Genomic DNA, 25,787 nt, shown 5'->3' on the forward strand with positions numbered 1-25,787 from the left:
CGTCACTCCCTGCTCTCCTGTACCTGTAGCCTAGCCTCGGTTGGTTTTCGCAACAGTCCCTGGGAATTGCAGACTGACTGGATGCTCTTGCGAGGAAGAGGCTAGGGAAATTTCCACTCCCGTAACTGTCATTTAAAATGGGCGGGATGGAAAACATGGGTCAAAGACTATTAAGCATAGAGAATGTTCTAAATCTGAACAAGAAGTGTACTTGAATCATGACTAGCTTGGCCTGTCTCTCTGTAGCTCATTTACTTGTAACCTTTGCCCTTTCACACACCTAACTTCAGAGTGAGAAGATTACACTAAACTACAGGTTTGGAGTCACTATAATCATGTAGCTCCAGAGTCATGTTACAGCAGATGTGGCTCCCGGGTCACTGGTTGGGGTTAGTGATAAATCCAAGTCACCGCCACAAAAGATATTTATGCAGAGATCTCAAAAACCAAGTACCAACATGCACAAGTGTCGGTAAGGTGTCTTGGGGAGGTGAGTGGGTCAAGGGCCATGTCTACAAGGGCTGTGTCTTTAAAGGTCACAATACAAAATACTGGACTTCTAATTTGATCCCACAAACAAAAAGACTTTATCATAAGGGCAACACCCCTAAATGCTTAAAAAGCACACACTATGTGGCTGAATCAATAAGGAATCCAAAAGGGAATCACGTTTATTTCAGAGGAATAAACGTGTGCACAGAACTAAAAACAAAAACAGAACAGTTATAGAGGTACAACTCAGTGAGTTTGCCTAGCGTGTGCAAGGCCCTGGGTTTGATTCCCAGCCCCAGGGGAAAAAAAGAGTCTCCAAGGCTGGTCTTATCAAAATCATTATAAATGACCAAGACAAGAGATAATGCACAATTAAGATTTTAAGATAATAGTTAATTTGAAGTGCAGTTCGGTAGTGAATAAACTTAAGGAAAACTTTCTAAGCTGAAAGTAGGCAAAAATGATCTGGAAGTTCAGTGTAGTCAAGTTCACAAATAATTCAGCATATACTCATGTGATCTTAAGCTCCACTTATGTTCCAGTTAGCAGAGGGTCTGCACAGAGGACTGCTGTTGAAGTCCCCAAAAGATACTTCCTCGTGTGCTGTTTTACTTAAAAAGGTAACAAAACACTGTGCATTCATATGTGCTTCAGATGCAAGTTCATCCAAAAAACATGGGCTAATGCTTGTCAGACTGTCCTGGCAATGCTGTGCTTCTAAGCCAACGATGCCAGTTGGGATTAAAAAAAAATTAAGTGCAATCCTGGAAATCTGAAGAAGGATTTCAATGTATCTACCCTTAATTTTCCTGTACTCAAATTAGAGAAAATTTAGTAAATCATCTAGGGCGAGATCACCTACATCTAAGTTGTCCTCCTTTGTTTCTAATCTAAAACAAAACCCCAAAAAAGGATCTAAACATAAGTAGAAGCCAAATATCATTTGGTTTCCTAGATTAGATAAGAATAATCCAATTAAATGAATATATATTAAATATCAAAAACACAGGTGTAGTTAGAAGTCTTAAAGAACTTGGGTTCAAAGGGATTGGAAGGCCTTGAGCAAAGAAGCAATCACGCAATTCAAAAAATTATTTGCATATGTTTCATTGAGAAGGTGGTATTTTACTTCTCTGAACAAATAATAGAGTCTTTGCCTAGAAAAATATAAGGTTGTATTGAATTGTATGGACAGTATTCAAATACTGGCTTGCACAAGTTTGGATTCTTAAAATTATTATTGCCATTAATAACAAGGAGCTATTAATTTTGGGTTTATGAAAAGAGTGCAAAACACAACTGAAATTCTTAAAGTCTATTTTATATTTTTTAGTGGTCATCCTGCTTCAGATGACATATTGGTCTTCATTCTTAAATGCTACAGTGATAACATTTTTTTAAAAAATAAGTAAGTCAACTTATATTTTAGAATGGATTGAAAAAATAGTATGTTGTCAAAAGTGATACTCTCCCGTCATATCATTATTAGCTGGACCTAGAGCAAACTTTATAATGTTCATTCTTACCTTTGTACTAAGTTGCAATGCACCATTCACGGAAGGACCATAATGATCCAGCTTAAAAGACAGCACAGAAGATGCCAGGCTATTATTACGTCACACAACAGTTCTCTGTGAGAAAGAAATTTAGTGATACCCTTCAACTGAGAAAGGTCATCTTAAAGGAGACAGAGAAAAATATGTGGTTAGAGTTGGATAAGACTTTGGGGCTTGCTTGGTCTGATCCTGCACTCTACACGTAAGGGAACGGAGACATGAACAGATTGAATTGTAGCCTGTGGTCACTGCAGTTTGGGCCCCTTGACTCGGATTCTAGGACTCTTTGCATAATGCCATGCTACCTTCGTAAAGAAGTTAAAACATTTGGGAAGATACCTTCACGAGGATTTAAGCCACAATAAGAAAATCATGAATGGTCTGGATAGGATTTCCCAAATCCACCCAAACTAGCAGTGCCCATACCTTAGAGGTACAGTACCTAGGGCTTGAATGGGGCTTTCATTACCCACCAGGACTTCTCATTCCTTCTCCTACCTCTGACACCATGAAAAGCGGAACAGCTGCCCAAACTCTCAGGGGTCAAAAAGCAGCTGCCACACTGACACTAAAAACTAGGCTGGAACTCTCACAGGATTCCATACTTGGAAGCTTGTTCAGTCTGAGGAGTCAGAAGAAAACACTCAGAGAAGTGCCAAGTTTATTAGAGTGAGAGTACCCCCTCACATTGCCACCAAGAGATGCACATCTCAGAGACACATGCACTGTGCTCACACCAACAATTATGGAGACCCTAAGGTTGGAAGACACCTTAGAGGTCACCAGCTTGACCTTCCCATCTCATGTGTGATTCCCCCTTAAACATTGTCCTCCGTGGACTGAGGTCAGATTCTGTTGACATGTGACCATGATTGACACTTTGGCTTGCTCTAAATCTGCACTCTGGAAGCCGAGGATGTTTAAGGACCATATGGCAGCAGAAGTAAAGTTCCCTGAATCAGGCTCTTTGGGCCCTTTTCCTATGCAAAAAGGATCCCAGAGTCCAGTGTGAAGTCCCTCAACATCCCCCCACCAAGCACAAAGCACGAAGAAGGAGGCCTGGGATGAGTAGCTGGGTTAGCGGGGCTTTGTCCTTGGGCTTAGTTCTTGGTCCACAGAAAGCCTCTGCAGCGGGTTCAGAAGGCAGCCATCTCCATGAACAGCTTGTTCTTAAGCTCATGAGATTCCTCACAGGGAATAGCTAGGCCTGATGTTCCACCAGCTGTAGTTTGGCTGTCTTGACTCGATGGGCTTCTTTCAGGTTCCGTGCACGAACCTCGGGGTTGGAAATGAACTCCACTTGCTGTACCGGGAACCAGCCCTGCTCCCCATCTGAGAGTCTCACACCTTCCAGCCAGCCTGTGGGCACAGGGCAGGGGCAGAATTACCTGGACGGGTCCAGCCTCCCAGTACACTAAACATGGCTGCCCTGGGTCTGGTGAAGTCTGTGGCTGCCCAATACCGTGTCTTCTTCATTGTTAGGAGTTGAATTCTGCTCCCTTCCCAATATGTGTTGATGTCCTAATCCCTGGGACCTTAAAACGTGACCTTATTTGGGAACAAGGTTGTTGCAGACATAATTAGTACAATTAAGTTGAGCTCCTATTGGAATTAGGTAGCCATTAATCTCATACAACTGGTGTCCTTACAGAAAGAGGGAAACCTGGCACACACAGAGGGAAGAGGGCCACAGGAAGATGTGGGCAGAGATTGTGATTACACTGCCATGGCTAAGGAGCATGTGACTACCAGACTGGACAAAGCAAAGAAGGATCCTCCCTAGAGGCTGCGGAAGGGACATGGCCCTGCCAACACTTTGATTTTGGACTTCTTGCCTACCGAACTGTAAGAGAATAGCTTTCTTTTGTTATAAGCCACCCAGCTGTGGTGCTCGGTTACAGCAGGCGCGTCTGGAGCTCCCCACATCTTCCCTCGGATGCCTGGCCTGCTCCTCCGGGAGTCTCCCTCTTACCATCGCTGCTCTGCTGAGTCACCATCACCACATCTGCCTTCTCTAGTGCCAACTCGTCATTCTCTCGGGGCTTGTAGGCTCGAAGACACTGGACTTGTGGCGAGTCTTTGGAAGGGAAGGGTGAAGAGAGATTAGAAGAGGCAGGAGAACAGAACCTGAGCAAGAAATGGCCGGGAGAGCTGAGGAAGACTTGAGGTAGAGGTAAGTGCGGGCTTATAAACAAAAGGGGAGATAGGAAAACATTCATCTTCTGCCAGGAACCAAAGTAGTTGATATAGAAATAAAAATACCAGAACTGAAATGAAGCAAAAATTCTATTTCTCTAGGGAAGATGACTGAGAAATACATGACCACAATCTGTTTACTACAAATACTAGAGATTCAGCAGAAGACCCACCTTCCCTCTGATGTCCTCCCTGATTCCTTAGTCTTCAATGGATTCTGAACTTCTTAAAACTGACTGTTGGTAAGAAACCATGTCTCCCTCATCTAAATGTTTCATTTATTGCTTTGCTTTCCACTGAGCTGGTAAAATCTGAGCCTGTGATTCATTCTTCATTTCCCTCAATGCCTGATGTGAGACTGGAGAAGACTCCATCAGTGGAATCCCAGGTATGTGCTATGTAAGGAACTCAATCCCCTCTGGCTTCAGTTTCCTCATATAAGTGACCAGAATAATTACTGATCAAGGTTGATCAAGATGATTCTTGAGGAAATGCTGGATTTCTGTTTATTTTTGTAAACCAGGCAAAATTTCCATAGATCTGAGGCTCGAGATAACAAAGTTCGGAGTATGACTGAACTATAAGTATTCCATCTTATCTAGGTTTATTGCTCTTCTTGCTTTACTACCCTGCACTGGATCTCCCAGAAAACAAGCAGAATACTGCATATTATTTATACTTCTTTTTCTAAAACTCCTCCCCATCTACCATTCACAAGATCATAATGAAGAAGGAAAAATTATCCTACCCTCTTTATCCACCAGGGAAGCCAACCAATGGAACACACAGTAAGTTAACAGGTTTCAGTTATAGCTTGGTTCTCCTAATTCCTTCTCAAAGTTTCCTCACATTCATTTATTCTTTTCAGACACTAAAGACCCAGTGTTCCTTTGAGTTCATTTTTTCTCTGGACATTAACTGGTAAATCCTTGCTGGAGAACAACTACCAGGCTGATATGAGAGCCAGAAAAAGTCCATCTTGGCATACATGCACATGAATTCAGAATTTGAGCCTGCAGCTACCGGGGACCCTACAGGTAAGTGGTCTCAGGCCATCCCATCTGGGAGGGGTGTGGTCAGGACAAATCTGTGTTGCTATCCTCCTGTGATTCCCTACACAGCCATATTGCCATTCCCTATCTTTAAATAAGTAAAACCCAGACAAAATCAGCAGAATGGACTTAAGGGGACAGATACCATAGAATGAATGAACTATATGGCTTAAGGCAGGGTGTGTATGGGGGAGAAGACATTATCATGATGAAGAGCAATTTTAAGCAGATGTGTCTCAGGTGTTAAAGCTCCAGTATTTAAGCTCCACTCTGGAAGTCTGAGGAAAAGCAATGAACAGGAGCCTCAGAGTTACCACCTGACTACCTGACCTCCTGCATCCAAGGGAGACCTCCGCCCCTGATGTTTGCTCTTCCTCCTAGACCCTCACTCACCATAACACTCCAGCAGATCCAACTCCTCTCTTGGCATGGCCAAGGCTGAAATCCATCGAAGTTTTTCACTTCTGAGAAAACAAAGTAGGGTGGTATACTTGGTTACAGTTGCAGCCTGGGATTGTGGATCAGGGTCAAAGATGGGAAAGCAAATAGGATTTGTCTAGTTCAATGATTTTACAGCCAAGTCACCAGGACCCTACTTGGTGGAAACTGGTACCATCTTGAACTGTATGTTAACGTGTCTTATGGAACTCTCTCTCCCTTTCCTTTTCCAGATTCCTTATATCTTTCAAGTAGGGGTATAAAGTTAACTGTCAATAATACACATGAAGACTTCCCATTTTGGAAATTGGGCCAAGAAAAACGTTCATCTCAGTTTAGATTCCCTCTATCACTTTGCATGATTCTTGACACTCCTTTGCCCATGTCAATCAAATATCTCAAAAATAAAAGTTATTCTGTGATAATAATTCAACCAGGGAGAAAGAGCTATTTTGTTGTCATTGTCATTCTTGCACAAACTAATCCTAGTCTCATTTTGCAAGCATCTGGATGCTTTGCATTATCTTAGCCTCTGTTTCTACATGTGCCTAGTAACTGAGAGTTGACATGTTTACTGGAAGATTCTACCCAAAGCACTAAACAAAGAGAATGTATCTGCATCCGCTTATTTGGCTTATGTGATATTTAGCATATGAAGCCCTCTACCTATCTCTCTGTTCCATAACCAAAGGTAAGTGTCACCAATTCCATCCCAAATAGTCTTCCAAGGGACAGAACTGAAAATTGTCTTGAATGTGGGAAACCTCAGATCATTAGATATGTTGAATTTTTAAAAAATATTTTTAGTTGTCAATGGATTATTTTATTTATTTATTTATATGTGGTGCTGAGAATTGAGTTCAGTTTCTCATACATGCAAGGCAGGCACACTACCACTGAGCTACAACCCTAGCCTGATATGTTGAAATTTTTAAAGAGAGACTCTTTGCATATCTTTTATATTATCAATAATACTACAGTCTCTTAGGCATTCATTGTTATAGGCATTATGTACCAGGTTTATTTTATACTTAATTTTTTTTTTAAATTTGAGGCAGGGTCTTGCTAAAGCTGATCTCCAACTTGTGATCCTCCTGCCTCAGTTTCCCTATTATAGGGATTATAGGGATTATAGCTGGGCCACTGGACCCAGCTGTGTACCAGATTTTATAGGTATAATTGTTGCTGTCCAAAGACAAGCACAGGTGAATCTATTAGTCATAACAATTGCTGAAATGGTAAGCTAATCAAATTTCTCAGCACTATGACTCTCTGCTTAACAGAGAATGGAGTAGGCAGGTGGGAGGGAGGAAAGCAAAAGGTACTCGGTGCTTGTCTTATTCATATATGTGCCGGCAGCCTTGGGGACTGAAGGCTCTCTGGCCCACACACGTGAGCATTAACTCACAGATACCAGTATTCAAATTCTTTGCTTACTCCAAACCAGTTCATCTCCTTTCTTGAGGTCTTTGAGTAAAGGATAAAATAGATGCTAAGCCTCTTTGCCACCTGCAATCTCCTGCAAGATGCCTCTTAGCCCTGGAAGTTTAGAGTTCTCCATGATGCCCCCCAGTCCAGAAGGGGCTATGTAGTGTTTAGGTGGCTTCCTGGACACCTTTTCTGCCTAGTCCACTGCCTTCCCAGGCTACCCACCCAGCTCCCCTGCCCAGCCCCATCTCACTGTGTCTCTGTGCGGAAGAGGAACTCAGCCTGGGTGCCCTGGGTGCTGTGCCGCAAGAAGAGGCGGAAGAGGTTCTTGTGTGGTCCGTGTAGCTTCATTTCACACTTTTCCCCCCGGATGGAGGAGAAGGGCGCGTGGTCAAAGACCAGGAATCGGTTACCCCTGCAAAACAGAGGTCTTTACAATGGATTCTAGACTTTTTGTCGTCCATCCACCCACCTTCATATTCCTGGGTTCAAGCTCTATGTCCTTAGTATCTGCAGCCTGAAAATTCCTATAAAAATCACAAGATGGTCCTAACTTGCTCTCAAGAGGGTAACTCCAGTATCCTTACCAATTTGGCAAACCATCTATCCCATGCAATGAATACTTGATTACTTTAAGAAGCTGAAGAAACAGAACAAATATAAATTTTCGAAGGCTCCAAGGACAGAGCATTAAGGTTTGAAATTAGTTAGTATCTCTAGTAGGTGGAATCTAACCCAAAGAAGCACAAATAGACTGCTTTGAGAAGGTGGTTAAGATCATTTGGACATTTATAGCTCCCATTATGGGATCTCACGACATAATTTGGTGGGATCTTCTATTTTGTGCTTTGGGTTCATTTTTCTTTTTTCTCTGCAATGGCCTGAACTCCATGGGTTGAATCACTGAGAAAGGGTCCTCTAGGAAGAAGACCCTCTCTGTTCCTTTGAGGCCTTCCCTCTTGCCTCCTCCCATTCCCTTTCTGTCCCAGCCTCCCATTCCGGCCACTGACTCTCGGGGCCGGGACAGCAACAGGCAGTCATTGAAGAGGTGCAGGTGGACGGGACGCGTGTTCAGTTTCCTTCGCATCCCTGGGGAGACGCTGAACTCCAGGGCTGTCAGCTCCCCACTTTTTACCAGCCAGCGAGACTGTGAGATGAGTGGGAATATCTATGGGCAGAAGGAGAGAAGGCCGGGTTACAGGCAGCCCTACCCCCTCGCCAATCATCTCTTCCTTAACTGCTTCTTGCTCAGAACCCAACTGCTTGGATTTGTTTCCCCCTGAACGCTTTAACTATCCCATCCACTCCTCCTCTTCCTTGTGAATGCTGCTCTTTTTTTAAAATACCCTTCCAGAGTTTCCTTATGAATGTGCAAGCACATATATAGTGTATGCACTCATATCTACACGTATTTGTTCTCACATTTTAACACCATGCGGAATGTAACATGCACACAGTATTGCACCTTCATGTGACAATAGTTTCAGAGACTGAAGAGGACATATGCATATCAAAGAAACAGAACAGACAGAAAGGCAGGATGGTTGGAGGCTGGGAAGAGGGGAACAAGAAGACTATTTAGAAGGTGATCTGTGGGACATGCCAAAGAGAGTCATGGGCAGAGTGGGGTGCTGGGCACTAACTCACTTTGCACTCAAATTCAATCTTCTGGCTCAGGTAGATCAGTTCCTCCGTCCGACGCATCCTCTGGACATTATTATTGCAATCTCGGATCAGCTGAGGGTTTGGCAGGAAAGAGGGAAAGGACGGTATTAGAGTCGTTAATCTTTGCGTTCCCTGAGAGCAATCTGGAAAAGGATATGACAGCCTGCTCTTTTCTCCCAGGCTGAACTGACTGAGGGAAATCCAGGTCAAGCCCTAGGACTCTGAGTATTCTGCAGGCCCTGAAGAAGGCTCCCTGGTGAGGGACTTGGCAGTGGGTGCACAGTCCCTTAGCATACAGTGCTCTGCGTGGAAGAGGAGGCTGTGGGTGGATGTGCTTGGAGGTGGGTGGACGCAGGGAAGAGGTTTACCTCCCCCTTAACGGGTTCCCACCTCCCATGCTCCCTGGAGTTGGGCCCTGGGGAACGGATGCCTTCTCCGTGAAGGACAATCAGGGGTGGGAGCAAGCAGCTGCCTACCTCTTCCAGGGCATGGTGGGCCTTTGTGGCCTCTGCTTCTTCTGAAGAGCCAGGCTGTGTTCTCTTCAGAATGTTCTATAGGATAAAGAGCAGTCAGGAGCCAGAGGACAGGAAGAAATAAACAGGAAGAGATGACTGGGCTGGATTAATGGAGAAGCCCAGGGATACAATTTCAACAACAAATACATCTGAGAAAGAAGAGTGTGTGCAGGAGGCGGAGGGCTAAGGGATGGACGGTCCTCTGCCCAGAAGCGTCTCAGGATCACCCCTTTGAGTTCAGGGTGATGACCGATGAAGCATCGGCCATACCTGGAGAAGCAGCTTGAGACGGGTGATGCGCTGGAAGGGCAGGATCAGAAAGGATTTGAGGGAAAGGCGCTGGCAGACAGGGTCACTCTCCAGCTTGTCCAAGACCTCTCGGAAATTGCTGTTGCTATTCCTGCATGAATAGTAGACCTTGGGTGAGGAGGGTTGTGGGGAATGATGGGGTGGGGGTTCCATGATGGCATGGGGAATGGAAGATCAGTGGAATATCTGGGCTTGGGAAATAATGGTGACAGCTGATGCAGAGGGGCCCAGGCGTGGTTGCTGAGAAGATGTGGTATGGAGGGCTTGAGACCACACCACAGGCACAAGGACATGTACCCTTGTGATAGCACCCTGGGTGGGGGGTTGGCACAAGGTCACTGCAGGGCCCACCAGGGACTGAATGGGGATCAGCCTCACAGCAGACTTTGGAAGGTGCGTTCTTGATAGGTCTGGTTGGTGACGTAAGGCAGGTAGACCCGGCGGAAGTCTGGGGCATGGTTCAGGACTATATCACACACTTGGAAAGAGAAGATGTTGTTCTCGAAGTTCTCTTCTAGGTCTGAAAGGAACCTGTACAGTAGTTAAACAAGTTTCATGAGATTTCAGGGCCTCAATTCAGCAGCTGGCTGACCCTGGTTATGCCCTGACTTCTGACTTCTTCCTATTTTCAGTAACTTCTATTGACTCTAGTGCTCCTTGCCAACACTAGAATTCTCTCCAAGGCTGTTGCTAGTTTGCTCCTGATTTCACTATTGATTCTCATATTCGATTTCTCCCCCTTCTTCTATCTTATTCTGGTTTTCCCATCTTCAGATGATTTCCTCATCTTATCTCCAAAGAGGGCATGCCCGCAGTTAAGTCCACAACCTTCACCCAGGACGTATTTTTCTCATTAACTTACTTATCCATTAATGGGCCTCTCTAACCTCAACTGTCTCCTCTTCTTTGCTCTTCCTGACTCTACAGCCACTGGGAATCATGGAGGGAGTTGATGCCCCATTTCATCCTGAGATATGGCCTGGGGAGGGTTTCTCAGAGGGAAAACACTGACTGAAGACTCAGTGGCCAACCATAGGGAGGCTGAGGGAGAGGTACTTGGAAGAAGAGTAGTCTCACATGGTGCTGACGTCTCGCACATCCTGTAAACGAGAGAAGAGCCATTGGTGTTCCTGGTTGGACAGCGTCGCCCGGAGTTGGCTTGAAAGTTGGAAATGATCCACAGCTATGTGCAGACTGCGCAGGTATGAGGCCTCTGACACAATCAGCTCAAATTTGGCCTAAGATGTTGAAAAGGAAGAAGCCTAATGGAAAGCTTTGCTAACTCTCTGCATCCACCAGACAGAGAGTAGCACGCTAGGGTTAGGGCTCTGAGTAAGACAGAACCTTTCACAGCTCACAGTTTCAACAAAACCTAAGTTGATCTGGGGAGAGAAGGAGGAGTTATTTCAATATGTGAGATTTAAACTAAAACATGTGCAAGCACCCAAAGACATAAAGATATGCCGATCAAAAACTGAACACACACACAAGGGGGTACCTATGAGAAATGGTGAACAAGCTAATCTGCTTGACTACAGAAATCTTTTGACTATCTACACATATCTCCTAACATCAGGGAGTATATCTTCAATATACACAATAAAATTTATTTCAGAAAAAGAATCCTAAAAACATTTGGGACCCAATTATACAAAAGTATCAAGAGCTGAGGAGGAACAGGCAAAGAGAAATGAGGAACCTGGTCTAGAGAGTTAAACAGTGTAAAACCGTTTGGACTGAAGCTATGGAGAAATGGAAAGAGGTTTTATAAGTTGATGAGATCTGCTTTTTGAGAAAGATATTTCTGGCACAATGTGGAGAAAAGGTTAAAGGGGACAGGGAGCCAGGGTGGAGAAGTTTTAATATTGCCAGATGAGATATGAGACTCTGAAGAGGAGAGGCAGAGCAACTTCATAATTATCTAGAGGGTAGATCTGGAAGGACTCAGTTACTTGCTGGAAATGGGGCCAAATTGGAAGGAAAGTTAATGCCTTAACATTCAAGTGGGGGAACGAGGTGAATGATGGAGTCACGAGGTGAATGACAGAGTCATCTTTGAGAGAGGAGCAGGTTTAGGGGATGAAAGTCATGGTTCAGGTTGGGGTGTGAGGATAAGTGGAAGGAAGCAGGAGGTGTGAGAACAAGACGGTGTCGCTGTGGTTTAAGGTAGCACACAGCCCTTGAGAGCATGTTTAGAAGTTCTGGCAGGAGGTACAGTGAGTCAGGGCCATGACCAGTGGGCTCCTCACGCTTTCCACCCAAGCCTGTGGCTTCAAGATGGACCCCTGGATAGAGAGAGAAAAGAGAGACACACACCTTGGATGACCAAGGACATGGCCCAACAACCTCCCTCAGCAACACTGGAGCTGACACTGCAGTGACGTTGGTCTGGTCCTGGAGCCAGCGTTCACTGACCATGTGACTTTGGGTGGTTCACGGAACCTCTCTAAACCTTGTTTTCTTGTCGTTTTATGTAGAAGAGTTGCTCTCCCCTCAAGAAGTCAAAAGAAACAGAGTCTGACAGCACCCTGTAGTCCCCAGAGGGGCTAGTTTATGAATGGCAGATGTGTGTAAAAAAGGTGGGGACAAGGAGGCCTCTCTTTTCGTAAACACAGGACCAGAGCTGGACCAGGAGCCCTGGAGACTTCCAAATATGCTGGAGTTGGGAAAAAAGAACTAGAGTTTGTGGGATCTCCCTAGTGTGTGAACAAGAAATACCGGTACATTAGTGATGTTCTAAACATCCTTGACGTGCTTTAAAGATGGCGGTGAGAACAGAGCCCTCGAGTCTGAGCTTTGAAAAGCCCCCAAATGTCTGTCTCTGAGGTAGTACAAGCACTGATTACCATTAAGTTCTTATGACCCAACTTTTACTCCTCCCTAATGGGGAAAGGGGAAAGCACAGCACTAGTATTTACCACACTACACACCAGCCATGATACTAAACTAAATATGTATTATTTCATTTAAACCACATAACAGTGGTGATGCTGTAACCCCAGCTACTCTGGAGGCAGAGGCAGGAAGATTACAAGTTTGAGGCCAGCCTCAGAAATTTAGACCCTGTCTCAAAACAAAGTAAAAAGGGCTGGGGATGTAGCACCCCTGGGTTCAATTCCTCACACCACAAAAAATAAATGAATAAATACATGGCCCAGCAACCCTGACAGGTAGGCATTTTAACCTCAATGTGTAGATGAGGAGATTAAGGTTTTGTGAAGTTCTATAACTTGCCTAAAGTTACACAGCTGGTAAGTGGGGAACCAGGTCCACCTCACTTGGAACTAAAATAGTCAACATTTCTCGAGTACCAGGCACTCACCTTTTTACTTCTCCCAGTAACTCTTTGTATCTCCAGTTTACAAACGGGGAAACATCAGCTTAGAAGGATGGAGTAACTTGGACAAAGTTGAACAGCAGATCTTAAGGTGAGCTTCTCATGTAGGTCATTTACTCCCAAAGCTAATTTCTTAAACTATTCTATTGGACCCTGCTCTCCTGTCATTCCGGGAAGAAAGGCTCGATACCATGTACACATAGCTCCTCACATTAGAGAGATCTGAGACTTAGAGAAGCTTTCGATGGAAAACCTATTAATGGTGGTAGGTTAAAACCAGACTAACAGCCTCTGGTATTGCTCTTGGGAATGAAGACCCAGCAGAGATGCTCTAAAGCCTCTTAGATCCAGGGACCCTCTTCTAGGGACCAAACAAAAATCTCCTCCATGTGTCTCGGTGGAAGAGGAAAACTTTAGTGTAGCCTGAGGTCCTGGAGGAAGAGGGGAATTCCAGTCTACCCTGGAGTAGTGGTGATGAAGTTCATCCCGCACTCCTCCCAACAAGTCCACGGGCCTCATTACTCTACACAAGCCCAGACCAGCAACGGGTGGGTGCAGAAGGCCAGTGGCATAAGGATACAGGGAGGAGGACAGTGCTGACGTTCAGAAAACAATTCACTCTCCAGAACAGAGAAGGTTCAGGTCACAGTGTGCGCATGCGCGCACGTGCACTGGGGTGGGGGTGTGGCGTGGGGGAGGGACAGCCTGCTCTTGGTGGTGGTGTTGTGAGTAGGAGACACAAAGACCAGCAAGGCAACCTGGCCAGCTTTCTTGTAACCCTTTCCCCTCCCGTCCCCAGCCCCCCTTGGTACCTCTTGCAGTTTTTGGTCTTCATGGGTCATGGAGAGCAGCACAGCACTGTTGCGCACGACGGGGATTTCCTGCCAGAGGGAGCCACTGGAAGCCATGGAGAGGCGCTGCAGATAGGACTCGGAGGACACCAGTGCCTTCCGAGGCTGCCGCGGGGAGGTGAGCCCAGGGGCCTCTGCCAAGCTGTCCAGCCGCTGCTGGCTCTGAATCTCCTTGTTCAGGAAGACATCGCTGTACTCCTGGTAAAGCAGCTGGGCTACAGAGGCAAGGTCACACGGGAGAGGAAGGAAGGGCAGGTGAAGGCCGAGCGTGGTGGTGAGTGCCTGTACTCCCAGCAGCACAGGAGGCTGAGGCAGGAGGATTGCGAATTCAAAGCCAGCCTCAGCTAAAGTGAGGCGCTAAGCAACTCAGTGAGACCCAGTCTCTAACTTTAAAGAAATACGAAATAGGGCTGGGATGTAGCTCAGTGGTTGAGTGCCCTGAGTTCAATCCCTGGTACCAAAAAAAAAAAAAAAAAAAAAGGGAAGGGGAGGTGAGTGGAGGGCCAGGGACAGACAGAAGCTGCCCATCTGCTGCTGACCTGGCAGTCCTCTCTCCTGCAGACATCACCCCCGCCTGCTGACAGGCATGAGGCCTAGTCCCATCTTGGGCAGAACACCTATCTGAGTACCTTGCAGACCTGCTCCAAGGTACTCACAGGAGTTGATGAGCTTGGAGCAGCGTCTCGAAAAGCCTCCTATTGCCTCCTTTGGTTTCTTCTCCCTGTACAGGAAGGAAGGCTCTGAGGTGCTTGCTGGCCATGAGATTGATGACCCCAGGCCACTGCAGATGAGAGAGTCTTTTGCCTGTCCAGCCTGTGCTGGGATATCAGGACCCAATCACCCAGGCAGGTGCAGAGTTGCATCCTGATCCTTCAGGATAGTTGGGAACGTTTACCTGGGGAGTAGTTCAAGATCCAGGACTTAAGAGGATGAATGACTCAAGACTCAGCCAATAGAACCCACAGGTAGAGTTCAGTTTCCCTGCCTGGAATCCTGGGGTCTCTCTTTACCACTTTACCCCCAGAAGAGAGAGGCATGGGCCATTCCAGGTCCCAGAACCCAGATCAACTAAAGTCCAGGTTATGAAATTCAGCATCCCAATCAGAGAGGCAGCAAGTGTGTCTGTCAGGAGAAGGTAACTCACCGGAAAACCACAGTGTCTGTGGGGCCAGGGGATCTTCCCATGGCTGAACCTCTTGAATCTGAAACTAGAAATGGGTGACATGGCTAAGAATTCAGAGGGACATTTAGAGAAAATGAAGAAGATAAGTCTTACAGAGAGTACTCAGGTGTCCAGAAGGGGGAAAAAAAGCAAGGAATTTGGGAGAGAATAAAGTGGCCATACAGAGCATTGAAGGAAACCAGTCTCAGCTTTGTCCCCAGTCCTCGTGTCAGAAGAGGAGTGGGACAAGTAGAGGGAACCTTCTCTACTCCAAGCAGGGGGCTGCTGAAAAGTAAAAAGGAGTCTAAGACAACACTGGGGGGAAAAGACGGACGTGAAAAGGCAGCCCCTGGTTGAGTAGAGATGGGGAGGTGGAAGGGAAGGAGAGAGGGCACTCATGGGTTTTCCTGTTGAGGGCAGGATATGAGGGAGTGAAGTCTCACAGGGAACAGCAGTGACCCTGGGGACAGAAGATGGGACCAGGTGGTGACAGCTGGAAAGAGCTGGCCTCACTGGTAGCACTATGGCCCTTGCTCTTGCTCACCTGCAGAGCCCTCAGGCAAGATGGAAGGTCTGCGCAGGCCTTGCCGGTTCCAGCCCTTGTGTTTGTTGGACCCCTCGCCATGGACCACAGTTTGTCCACTGCTGCCCTCAGGTAGTATCCCTGTGTCCCGCCTGTGGGGCCAGCTGGATGCTTTCTCCAGCTGGGGATGGCTTGGCCTCTCTGGCTGCCTTGCTGGACCGAGAGTAGACCATCTTTGGCCATTGCTTCCGTCCTGAGGGTCTGATCTTCTCAGTAGCCCTCTTGCATGGACCTCAGGCTCTTCTGAGAACCCTGGTTCATCCTTGGTGGTGGGCCTTTGGAGCTCCAGAGTCCAAGGAGAAGTAGGGGAAGAGGGACTTAAAAGGTTTGTCATGTTGCTGAAGGCCATGCCAGGGGACACTTCACTCTTGCTCCTACTGGTGGAAGCCAAAGACTCTGTTGATCTGCCTATGGCTGGGGGCCAAGAGGTACGTCCAGTAGAGGGGGCAGTGGAGATCGCCCAGTCTTGACCAGTGGGTCTTGGTTTGGCTTGACCCCCTGAATTCACAAGTCCTCCTTGAGTACTCCTGCTCCTCCCCCTAGATTTTGGGGGCAATGGAGGAGGTTCGGTGGAAGGATCCATAATGGGGACAGGGGGTAGAGGTCTGTAGATCCTTGAGATACTGGAAGACGAGATGGGAGAATGGTGGGACTGGGGCATATCAGGAGTTGGGGGTAATGGCTTGTTGTATCTCATCCTGTTGGCGAGAGAGGTCTGAGTATGGTGGGAGTTGTCTGGGGTAGATGGCAGAGGTCGGTGTTGCCTTGCCACAAGGGGGTCAGGAACTTGGGGAAGGGGGCCTTTAGGAAAACCATGTAGCCCTGAACTTAGGGACAATGGAGGGGGATGGCTGTGTCGCTTCAGTGTGGGGACCACTGCAGGAAGATGGCCGTCGTTCTCCACCATGGAAGAGTGGATGTGACTCTTCTCTAGGGGAGGAGGAGGAAGAGATCCAGGGATCCTCATCTCCATGTAGACAGTGGATGGGGAAGAACCATAGGCAGGAGATCCTGGGGAAAGGGCTGAATCGGGGGGAGAGTCCCATGGCTGGCTGCTGTGTGGACTGCTGAGTCTCTCTGGACTTGTGGGTTCTTGAGAATCCTGCCTCAGGGTGGATAATGAAGTGGGGAATTCCGAAATGACGCTGAAGTCCCTACCACTTCTTCTGTCCCTTCTTGGGATGGCAGGTTTGGGGGGCCTCTGGGGTAATTCTGAATGAGAGAAAGAAAGTGACATTCCCACCAGGCCTGGAGTCTGCTCTGTCCTGTGGGAGCCCGGGAAGGAGTTGCTCCTTAGGTGTGGGATGGTCCCGCTGCAGTTGGCTGGGGGGCTGTGAGGGCTGGCCCCATCCTGGGTGGTCACTGCAGGCAGGGAGCTGTGAAGGGCCACCAGGAGAGTCTCTGATGCCCCACAGGAAGATAGGCTGTCAACTGAGAGAGAGGTTCTCGGGGTCTCCCTGCTAGGAAAGCCAACTGGGGGACTCTCAGGTGATGAGACTTGAGCAGGACTGAAAGCGGCCGACTCTGGTGTCCTGGGAGGAGCCACAGATGCAGAGAACGTCTCAGTCTCCTGGTCGGATACTGTGCTCTTCTTCAGCTCAGACCCTTCTTGCTGGCTACTGTGAGCTATTGTATTAGCCAGTGACTCCTCGGGAGGAAAGGAGTCAGGTAGAGAGGTGGGCTCGGGCGAATGTCTTGGCTCCCGTGTAGAAATTAGAGTTTTGGAGGATAGTTCCTGAGTCTGAGGAATCTGAGTCATGGGACACAAGGCATCTGGAAATAAGTCACAGGGAGAAGGGACCACAGGGGCTCCCCGAGCCGGTGGGGAAGGACCACGAGGCTCTTTCTCCTCTCTGGTGCTCCTCTCGTTCCCCACTGCCCCCAGCCCACCCGCGGCCCAGCTCCCTGGATCTTCCTCCGTCCGCATCACTTTCCCCTTTAGACCCTGACCTTGCTTCCCAGTTACTTCCTCTGACTTCCCCACTAGGCTTAGGTTCTCTATGTACTGAGAGTCCACCCTACTCTCTTCAGGCCCCCTCAACTCCCTCTTCCTTTGTTCCTCCTCGTCTAGGCCTCCCTGACCCTGAGCCTGCCTCTCCCTCCCCTGTTGACCCTGCTCACCACAGTTCAGGACCTCCAATCCCCCATCGAGTCCTCCTCTTTCTTGTCCCCCAAGCATCCCATCATCTTGCATCTGCTCCTGTTTTTGCCTGTGCCCTCTCTCTCTACCATGAACCTGCTCCACCAGCTGTTCCTGCTCCCCACAAAGCCCATGAGAACATGCATCCTCCCCCAGAACCCCTTTCCCCTGAAATCCCATTTCATATTGTTCCTGCTCCTCGAACCCCTGAGTCTCTTGGGGCTGTAAGAGCCCCTCTCGCCCTTGACCTTCCTGCTCCTCCTGGCTGACAGTTCCACCTCTTGAGTCCTCAGTCTGGCTGGTCTCTGCAGGGTGCTCTTCACAGGGAAGCCAAAAGGTGTCAGGAGAAGTTTCTGCCTTCTCTTTTGCTTGTCCAATTCCCAATGTCAAAGAAGCGAGGTCTGGCTGAAATCCCACCTCTGTTCTGCTGTCCATTTCACTGGACACTGAGAACATGTCTAGCTGTTCACCCTCGATGGGGCAGCTCCAGAGCTCCAGGGGAGCTGGTGCTATTGATCCTCTGTCTGCCAGGCTCTGGGGCATTGCCTCCTGATGTTCTGGGGTCTCCCAGGCCTCTGCCACAAGGCTTTCCTGGTTGGTCTCTGTATCTGCAGACCTTTCCTCTGGGAACGAGGGCCTGCCCTCATCTGCATGCTCAGTCATGCCCTGTAACTCTCTTGGCTGGGTCAACAAGAGTCTCTGTCCCTCTGCCCACTTATAAGGTGGGTCCTGGTCTTCTTGGGCTTCAAGGTCCATGGCAGGGATTTGGCTACTCCTCATGATGGCTTCAGGGATAATTCTGAATTCTTCTATGGCAGGGATGGGAGTAGAGGCTCCAGGCTGGGGCTCCTCAGCCTCCATCAGGGCTGAATCCTATGGAAGAATGCAAGACAAATGTTTCTAATGCCTCTACCTTGAGGAAGGAATGGTAAAGAGGAAGAGTGGGACATTTCTTTGGTTCCATTGGGGGTCATTCTTTGAGACAAAAGGTATGCAACTAAATAGGCCATGTCCTCTATAAGTATATTTATTTATTTATTTAAAGATTTCCCTGGTGACCCTTTTAAGTGTAGAGCATTCAGTAGTGAATAGATAAAGACCTGTCCTCATGGAGCCTGCAGTCTCATGGGGTAAACATAATAAACACTCCAATGAGAGTACAAGACCGTTGTCAGAGTGCCAAGAGCCCCCCGTGGCCGTTGCCCTTAGATCCTATTATGTCATTGTCTGTTTCTCCCTGTCGACTCTCCGGACACTCAGAGTGACTCAGCCTCATATAACTCCCAGACACAGTGTGTGACACACCCTAGGTCTAATAGCCCAGGGAAGCAGTGTAGGGAGTGGGACCTTCCTCCTAAACCGTCGACGGGATTAAAATAGGTCAGGCTGTTCAGCCAATGAGCAAGGTACGAGAGCTTCAAGTGTTTTCACAGGGTCTTGATTTTACTCATCTTCCTTTTTTTTTATAGTGTCTAGCAGAGACATAACTAATGAATAATTCTGTTTCCAATTACAGAAGCAGCTGCCGTAAAGTGGAATGATAACTAGACTCACTAGATTCGCTGTGGCCCTAAAGCTGTGTGCCTCATTATCTCACTCTCCTCTTTTCTCCAGCAACTACGTAACCTTCCCATTACTTCTCCAGAGTGTGACCTTCCTGCTTCTCTTCTCACTTCCAGCAGAACAACTCACCTCCCTCTTTGCAAAGATCTCAGAAGCCGGCAGAGAAGCTACCTCGATTCCTTGCCATCCAAAGCAACCTGCATTTCCATGTCCCTTCTCTCCAAGGTTCGCCGTTTTCAAGCCTGCTCCCTCCGGGGCTGTAAGCTGTGGATCATATCTTTCTCGCACACACCTCAACTCCTCTCCTGGAACCACGCCATCAGTGTTTACTATCCCCATGTCTTGCTCAGTTTCCAATGGCTAGAAGGTGCTACACCTGTCTGCTGCCTTCCTATGCTCACATCCCACCTGTTTCCACCGGCTTCAGCAGGCACAATTCTCCAGCATGCCCTAGAATCCCCACATTCTTAATTCCAAAGAAGCTCAATGGTCCCTTCCCTGGGACGGCAGTTATACTGAACACTATTGACCTTGGAAATGTTCTCTTCATTGTTATTTATGCTATTCAGTTTTCCTGATGTATGCCTCAGGTTTCCAATCCTCTAACTGGGTTACTCTGTACTTCTCTTTAAATCGATTATCAATTACAATTCACTTCACTTCTCTGTAGCATTTATACAATTAAAATTAGGTAATTATGTATTTTGATTTACCCTCCATTTCAACTATGGTGTGGTGAACTACATGAGATTAAGAACTGCATCTAACTTGTTCAATTACATATGCCTAGCACCATACTTGGCCCATACTAAGTGCCTGATAAATATTTTTCACATAAAGAATGAAATTCTTGTTTCCCTCCTGGTCCAGATTTGCCATATCTAATCAATCACCCAATCCTATTGATCCACCTCTTAAATATTCCTGAGGGTTGTCCACTGTTTGCCATCTTCATGGCTAACCCAGGAGCATGCTGTGTCTTCTTGCTAGGTCACCTGTCCACTGACCTCCCCACATCTTGCTCCATTCCCATTCATTCTCCATGCTGCACCTGAACGATCTTCAAAACACCACTTCCAGCCTCTGACTGCCCTTGAGACAAAGCCCAAATATTCATCATGGAGCTGCACAGCCTGGCCTCTCCCTTTCTTTCCAGCAACCTCACCACTGATCAGCACCTGTCTCCACCTGGAATCCTCTTCTGCCCTAGAGAATTCTTTGCTTCTCCTGATACACACATTGCACTTATCATCATGTGGTTACACCAGGGGTGCCAAAGGCACAAATACTGCCATGTCACCGGCTCAGTCCCCTTTCCTGAAGGTTAGTTGGCTCTCGACAAAGATATGTTACATGACGCAAGGAAGAATGGAAAGTTAAAGGCATGTGGTTCAATTTTTAGTTTTTTTTTTTTAATTTTAGCTATTTTCAGGCAATTGTCAAAATCATTTAATCTATTTGAATATCCCTTAACTTTTAAAATGAGATTAAAGCACTTTCTTCACAATTCTGGTGAAGATTAAATGAGGCAACATAAAAATCTCATTGTTTTCTTTAAGAGTCACGGAAATAGTAGGTATTGTTGACCTGAGAGAGAAAGAATACGTTTGAGAGAGACATATAGGAATTATAAATGAGAGGGACCTTTGGAGACCAGCAAACTTTGCTCAATTTGCAGAGGAGGAAACTAAACTAGACACTTGCCCAAATTTCCTAAGCAAATGGCATGAGTGAATCTGAACCAAGATCCCTTGTTGAAGTCTATTGTTAGCACCCAGAAATCTACTCGTAAGGAAGTTGGAGGTCTTCAGTCAAGGGAAGATTCCAGGGCCTATTGGACCCCATGCTGTACTGGTCCTGCACCTTTCTTGTCCGGTGCTGGCTTAAAGTGGAAGAACCTGAAGCCTGCTACCAGAACGCTGAGCCATGGCATACGCATCTATATGAAAACATAAGCGTGTATGCACCCCTCCTCCCCACAGTAAGCCACACTTGAGACTCTGTGCAACAGAGCCTGCTATAACCAAACAGGCAGGGTCCTGGCCACTGCGGAGAAGTAGTATGGACAATTTCTTGGTCACTCATAGACATGGATACATCTGCATGGGGCAAAATATGTCTACCATAACTGTATCCATGTTGAAGAACCTTTATGTCTCCAGTTAACTGGCGATGTGTGATTCACTCCCTCTATCTATCCCTTAAGTATAAAGTATAATGATCTCTATGGGTGATACTATGATGTGATCTTACAGTCTCCACCACGTTAAATAACATACTTGGTCCTTGTAGACACTTTCTGAAACTTGGCTCATACCTGTCTTGGGAGACCATTTGACTAACTCCACCCCTCCCCTCACCCACATCTGTATTGTCCAGGCCTTATTCCTCATATACACCATCATGGCCTTAAAACAAGTAGTCATGGAATTTATAAAAGTGTTTTGGACACACCTAAGCTTTATCTATCTATATCATGTGTTACCTGGATATCTCCAGTTCCAATCTAGTGGCACATATCTGTCCCCTGCAACCTCATAGACACTATTTCTGACACTGTTTTTATGCATCTGGAAATAACACTGGTTACCTGTCTGGACACCACTCACCCCAAACCTTCCCCATGGTCCTGTACTTGACCCAGTCTTAGTAATCCTATTGCAACCATGCATGACACAGTTAGAATGCGACAAAGCTAAAATAAATCCATAAAACAGGGTCTTACTCAGATACAGACATCAGAAGGGAGGTATTTTTGCACTGCCCATTCCGTTAGAGTGCAAACATCCTCATCTCCTTCTGCACCGGGGGTGAGTAATCACTATTAATGTGAGCACAGGCAAAGACAGGGCAAGCATCGTGCTGATCTGGCCTCCTTCCAGATCAGAGACATGTTACATTTGCATGACTCCATCCATGTATGACTTCTTAGAAGCCAAAGCTCAAGTCAGCCTACTAACAGTGTGTGCCAGAGCTTGCTGTCTCCCTTACAGACCCCCAACACCTTAGCTCTCATCCATTTCTAGTCACCAGACATAAAATTCTATTTCAAAGATACCCCACCTCCAGTCACAATGCTTGTTCTTTGAACAGATATTAAGTTCTATATGTATATTTTTCCAAAGATCAAACTTCCTGAATTTTCTAGCAATGGCAATTCAAATATTCTGATTTACAACACAAATTGTTGCAATAATCTTGAGATTACAATACTTTTGCATTTATACTTTACACTTCTGCCCACATTAGGAAAATACCCTCTTGCCCATGATCAAAAGTACATGTTATGGGCTGGGGAGATAGCTTAGTTGGTAGAGTGCTCGCCTCACAAGCTCTAAGGCCCTGAGTTCAATCCCCAGCACTGCAAAAAAAAAAAAAAAAAAAAAAAAAAAAAAAAGTACATGTTATGATTTAGAAAATAAGATCACCATATAGATGTATAATTTTATTCACTGTTTTAAGGTTATTGCCCCTGACTCTACAAAGGTATCAAAATAAAGATAGCTTTCTGAACCACTGACTGCTAATACCTGTCTTATCCACTGGAGGAAAGTCCTATATTCTTTATGAACTTTTTTCTATTCCTTGATGCCTGAAAATTTCACATCATCTACTGCCTGTAGAGCAGATGGTCTTAGATAAGAACACTATTGGTGCCAAAGCTGACTTCTGCCCACAAGTCCACCTGTGGCCCTGTGCCATTCACAGTGTGAGTGACCTGTATGTGTCCTTAACATAGAGGGTGACCCTACTCCAGTCCACGTTGCACACACTATGAGTGACCAGCCTCTCTTCACTTCACAGACACTGTGCATGACCCAGCCTATCTACACTAGATGGTGTAAGTCACCTGTTTGTGTCTACACCATCATTTTAGTAATGCTGCTCCTGTCCAACTCATGATCCTATGAGTGGCCCCATTTCTGTCCTCATTGCATAACAACTGACCACTCCAGACACCACATATGACATCTTCTTGTTTATCCCACAGACATCGTGTGTAATGTGGCCACAGACAACCTCAGACAGACCACACTATGGGTAGCCAAACACTCCAGAGAACTCGGAGATACGAAGACTCTCACCTACATCTGGAATCCCTATATCCTTTTCAAAAGAGGGGTTTCTTTAAATTTTCCTGACTTCTTGACCAGTACCCAATGGCATAAATTCCTCCTGAGCCACAGTCTCATTCAGAATTGACACCTCTCATTTCTTCCTCCCAGGCCCCCAGGACCCCCTTCAAAGGTCTTCAAGGGTCATGGATTCAGTTTTGTGCCCACAGATTGGTAAAAATTGATGCCCATTTTTCTAGGGCCTAGCTTCTAAAAGCTCCAGGTGTAGACAGAGCAGGAAGCTGGGAAGACACCACCCTGCTACTGCTGGCTGATTCCCTGAGAGCTGGGGTTTCTGCAGCAGGTCAAGGATGTAAGAGCTTAGAGTGCAGTGAGGGAGGAAAGCAAGTGACAAGGAAAGCCACCTTCTCTCCCTAGCCTGTATGGCATGCCCTTCCCCCTCAATCCGACAACAGTCCTGGCCAGAGTTCACTGCTAGGTAGACAGGAGGGCAAGTCTGTCCTGGGAATCCAAGATCCAGGAAGGGGAGCAGGGGACTGAGATCCGAAAACAAGTGACACCAGGATTAGCTCTCCCAGGCCTGTCTCGCTGGAGGCAGTTGTGAGGGATGCTTAGAATCAGGACTGGTTTCTTGCACCCTTACCCCAGCCTCCAGCTCTAAACAGCTCCCTTTCCACCTCCCTAGGTTAAGAAGGCAATGTGGTGACTAAGGGAGGCTCTGGGAAGCCCCCCAATTACAAGCAAACTGTTTCAGGTTAAAGAGCCTCGACCAACAGGGTCCAGAGGCGCGTACACGGACGGGCGCACGTATGTACATAAATGCCATGAAGATAACAAGGAAAGAAGGCCCAGGCCTGGTTACGACGAGGAAGCCAATAACACACCTCCAGGTAAAGAATGGTCTAGAAAGGGAATCTCAGTTTTTCCTTATTACGGAGGTTAGCTTTCCCCAGGGCCAGATTTTGAAGAAAGAGCCCTGATGATCCGCCCCGGGAACATCGCGGCACAGGGTGCCCATTTACTAGGCGGGGACCCGGCTGGAAGCAAAGTTTCCAGACACGGGCATGTTCTCCAGGTCCCCTCCTGCTGGCGATAAGGCTACCCAGCCCCTCACCGAGAGCTCTGCCCGTCGGCCCAGCCCCCCGTTTCCGGAGCCTGCGCCCCGGGACCTGGCCGGGGCTGGTCCCTGGGGAGGCCTAGCTTCCTCTTCCTTCCTGTCCCTGCCGCACCTCCGCCGGGCTCTACGGCGGCCCGGAGCCCAGGGCTGGGAAGGAAGGAGGGCACCCACCTGGTCGGTGTCACATGCTGCCCGGGCCCGAGAGCCCCCTCCAGGTCCCGGCGCCGGCCGCAGTCCCCGGCCAGGCCCGGCCGCCGCCGCCCCACCCGCGGCCCGCCCCTGCCGCCCGGACGGGAGGAGGGACCCGGCTCTCCCGAGGAAGTTTCAGGTGAGGAAACAGGGACACACCTTCCCGGGGGAGGGGCAGGGCCCCTAGGCGCCCGAGCCTCATTGGTGCGAAGGCGGCGGCCGCGTCACGGCGGGGAAGTGGCGGGCGGGCCGCGGCCGTCCAGGGGAGCGAGGGCGCGGCCGCGGGGCGCGCGGGACGGGCGCGCGGGCAGCAAGGACCCCAGGTCTGGCCGGCGAGCGGGCGGGTCGCGCGGCTGCCCCAGCGAGCCTCCGGTCTGTCCGCCGTTCCTGGCGGGCCGGGCCTCACCTGCGCGGCGTGGACCGCGCCGAGCTGCTCTTTTCACTTGCGGGTGGCGCCGGACGTCGGGGAGGCGGTGTCGGCCTCAGGCCTCACCGTGAATCTCTTGCTTGATGTTTGCCTGTCGCTTTAGGATCAAGCACGTCTCTGGCTTAGGTTCTCCCCGCTCTCCCCCTCTCCCGGGGCCTAGGAGTGTGTATCTTCAAGACAATAGTCCTTGTCTTTTCTCCAGCTATCGTGTTTGCTTCTGTACTCCTGAGTTCATTTTAGGGTGATTGTATCCCACGGTGTGTGTTCCTTCTCTTTAGTTCCCAGAACTTTGTGCGTGTGTGTGTGTGTGTGTGTGTGTGTGTGTGTGTGTGTGGTGCGCACGCGCTAGCACGTACATCTATTTATATTTAAGTTTTAAGCCAATGTCTTTGTCTTTGGTCTGTGTGTTTTCTCCTGCCTGTATTTTTCTTGGATCTGATTCTTTCAGGGAAACACTGTGTTCTGTTGGTCTTGAATGGGTGTTTCTACAAGTCCCTCCAACCACTTCAAAGAATGCCCCAACCTGAGCAGGTGGCGCACACACACAGAATCCCTTACCTGGGGAGCCGACTTTTGATGTTCTGTTTAATAAGACTGTTTCCCAAACCCACTCGTGACTCCAGGGATCTCTTTGGTCATATGAGTCAGTAGGATCTTATTGAGATTTCTGGCTCATTTGCTTTTAGGATTG

The 25,787-nt window shown here is 47.7% G+C and overlaps 1 protein-coding gene across 3 annotated transcripts; it reads right to left on the reverse strand.

Annotated features, from left to right (window-relative positions):
- Positions 1–24,785, reverse strand: Arhgef5 (Rho guanine nucleotide exchange factor 5). Of its 3 annotated transcripts, none has more exons than XR_007109915.1 (16): positions 24,652–24,785; positions 15,546–18,597; positions 14,984–15,047; positions 14,496–14,560; positions 13,801–14,054; positions 10,729–10,751; positions 10,030–10,182; positions 9,613–9,742; positions 9,304–9,378; positions 8,810–8,899; positions 8,173–8,330; positions 7,416–7,577; positions 5,690–5,760; positions 4,021–4,125; positions 2,019–3,407; positions 1–125 (listed from the first exon to the last, which is right to left on the reverse strand). XR_007109915.1 is itself a non-coding variant. In XM_047562388.1 (15 exons), the coding sequence occupies exons 2-15, from the start codon at positions 18,583–18,585 to the stop codon at positions 3,250–3,252; spliced, it is 4,686 nt and encodes a 1,561-aa protein (XP_047418344.1). In that variant the 5' UTR covers positions 18,586–18,597; positions 24,652–24,785; the 3' UTR covers positions 1,833–3,249. The 3 variants fall into 3 exon arrangements, 1 of the variants encoding a protein (XP_047418344.1); XR_007109914.1 differs by having other exon boundaries at positions 10,729–10,889; XM_047562388.1 differs by lacking the exon at positions 1–125 and having other exon boundaries at positions 1,833–3,407; positions 10,729–10,889.
- Between the last annotated feature and the right edge of the window lie 1,002 nt (positions 24,786–25,787).

The sequence above is a fragment of the Sciurus carolinensis genome, chromosome 8, assembly GCF_902686445.1.
Source record: "Sciurus carolinensis chromosome 8, mSciCar1.2, whole genome shotgun sequence".
Lineage (NCBI taxonomy): Eukaryota > Metazoa > Chordata > Mammalia > Rodentia > Sciuridae > Sciurus > Sciurus carolinensis.

Coding starts and splice junctions, on each gene's coding strand:
- Arhgef5 (XM_047562388.1), bottom strand. CDS start 18,585: ATGGAGGCTGAGGAGCCCCAGCCTGGAGCCTCTACTCCCATCCCTGCC. Junction 10,890..13,800: donor AAGACCAAAAACTGCAAGAG/GTACCAAGGGGG, acceptor TCAACATCTTAG/GCCAAATTTGAGCTGATTGT. Junction 10,183..10,728: donor GTGCGAGACGTCAGCACCAT/GTGAGACTACTC, acceptor ACTACTGTACAG/GTTCCTTTCAGACCTAGAAG.